We start from the raw sequence: 1,272 nt of genomic DNA, 5'->3' as shown, positions 1-1,272 counted from the left end.
CCCTAGAGTTGAGGAGAGAGTAGTTGAGGAAGATGAGGAGATCGTAGACGAAGAGATCGAGATGGAGGCTCCTGGCAAAGTGCAACCGAGGCTAAGCCCAGCAAGTACCGCACAGCCCGGTGAGTCTCAAGGTGAGAAGAAGGTAGAGAAACCACCCGTAGACGTTAGACTTTCCCCACTCATAGACCTTTCGCGAGTCCCGTTTCCTACACCTCTTAGGAACCAAAAGTACTCAAGGGAATACGGGTAATTCTTAGACATCTTCAAGCAATTGAAGATTAATCTACCTTTCATTGAGGCACTTCAATCGATGCCCAAATATGCGAAATTCTTGAAGGACCTTCTTAGGAACAAAGAGAAGTTAGGAGAGTTGTCCAATGTCCCATTGAATGGAGGGTGCTCAGCCGTTGTTCTAAATAAGCTTCCGGAAAAGCTTACCGATCCCGGTATTTTTACTATTCCTTGTCTATTCGGCGGCAATACCAACACTAGAGCCTTAGCCGACCTAGGTGCTAGCATCAATTTGATGCCCTTTTCTCTCTACGAGAAGTTAGACTTAGGAGAGCTTTCACCTACCCGAATGACATTATCCTTAGCCGATCGGTCCGTGAAATACCCTAGGGGCATAGTTGAGAATTTTCTTGTTAAGGTCGACAAGTTTGTTTTTCCCGCCGATTTCGTCATTCAAAGATATGGAAGCGGATGAGAGAGTCCCTATTATACTTAGTCGTCCATTCTTGCATACCGCTAAAGCACTCATAGATGTTTATGATGGTAAGATTACCCTTAGGGTTGGTGGTCGGTGAGGAGAGAGTCACCTTTGAGATAGATCGTTCCATGAACCACCCGAGTGGTTCCGATGACTATAGTGGTCCTTGCCATTCCGTCTACTTCTTGAATTCATTCATCTCATGTGTCGACCATTGTTTAGAGTACATAAGTGGTGCCGACTTAGTAGGAGGAGAGAAGGTAGAGGAGGAGTCGAAGTTGAGGGTAGATGAAGTTGAAGATGAGGGGGTCCCTTTGATTCCTGAAGTGTTAGCCGTTAGTGATGACACCACTCAACTCCCACCCTTAAAGCTTAAGATTCTTCCATCTCATCTAGAGTATGCTTTTCTAGGGGAGGCTTCCGAGCTACCCGTTATTATATCATCAAAGTTGGAAGACGGAGAGAAGTTGAGATTGTTGGAGGTGTTGAAGGCCAACAAAGAGGCCATTGCATGGAGGTTGTCCGACATTAAGGGCATAAGCCCTTCTTATTGCACCCACCGG

The 1,272-nt window shown here is 46.1% G+C and overlaps 1 protein-coding gene across 1 annotated transcript; it reads left to right on the top strand.

The window, feature by feature from the left end:
* The first annotated feature begins 310 nt into the window (after nt 1–310).
* LOC110933614 lies at nt 311–706 on the top strand. Its single transcript, XM_022176828.1, has one exon. The coding sequence runs from the start codon at nt 311–313 to the stop codon at nt 704–706; it is 396 nt and encodes a 131-aa protein (XP_022032520.1).
* Nucleotides 707–1,272: the final 566 nt, after the last annotated feature.

This window comes from Helianthus annuus, chromosome 4, assembly GCF_002127325.2.
Source record: "Helianthus annuus cultivar XRQ/B chromosome 4, HanXRQr2.0-SUNRISE, whole genome shotgun sequence".
NCBI lineage: Eukaryota > Viridiplantae > Streptophyta > Magnoliopsida > Asterales > Asteraceae > Helianthus > Helianthus annuus.
The sequence above is the reverse complement of the archived record's forward strand: the minus strand, read 5'-3'. Positions and strand labels throughout refer to the sequence as shown.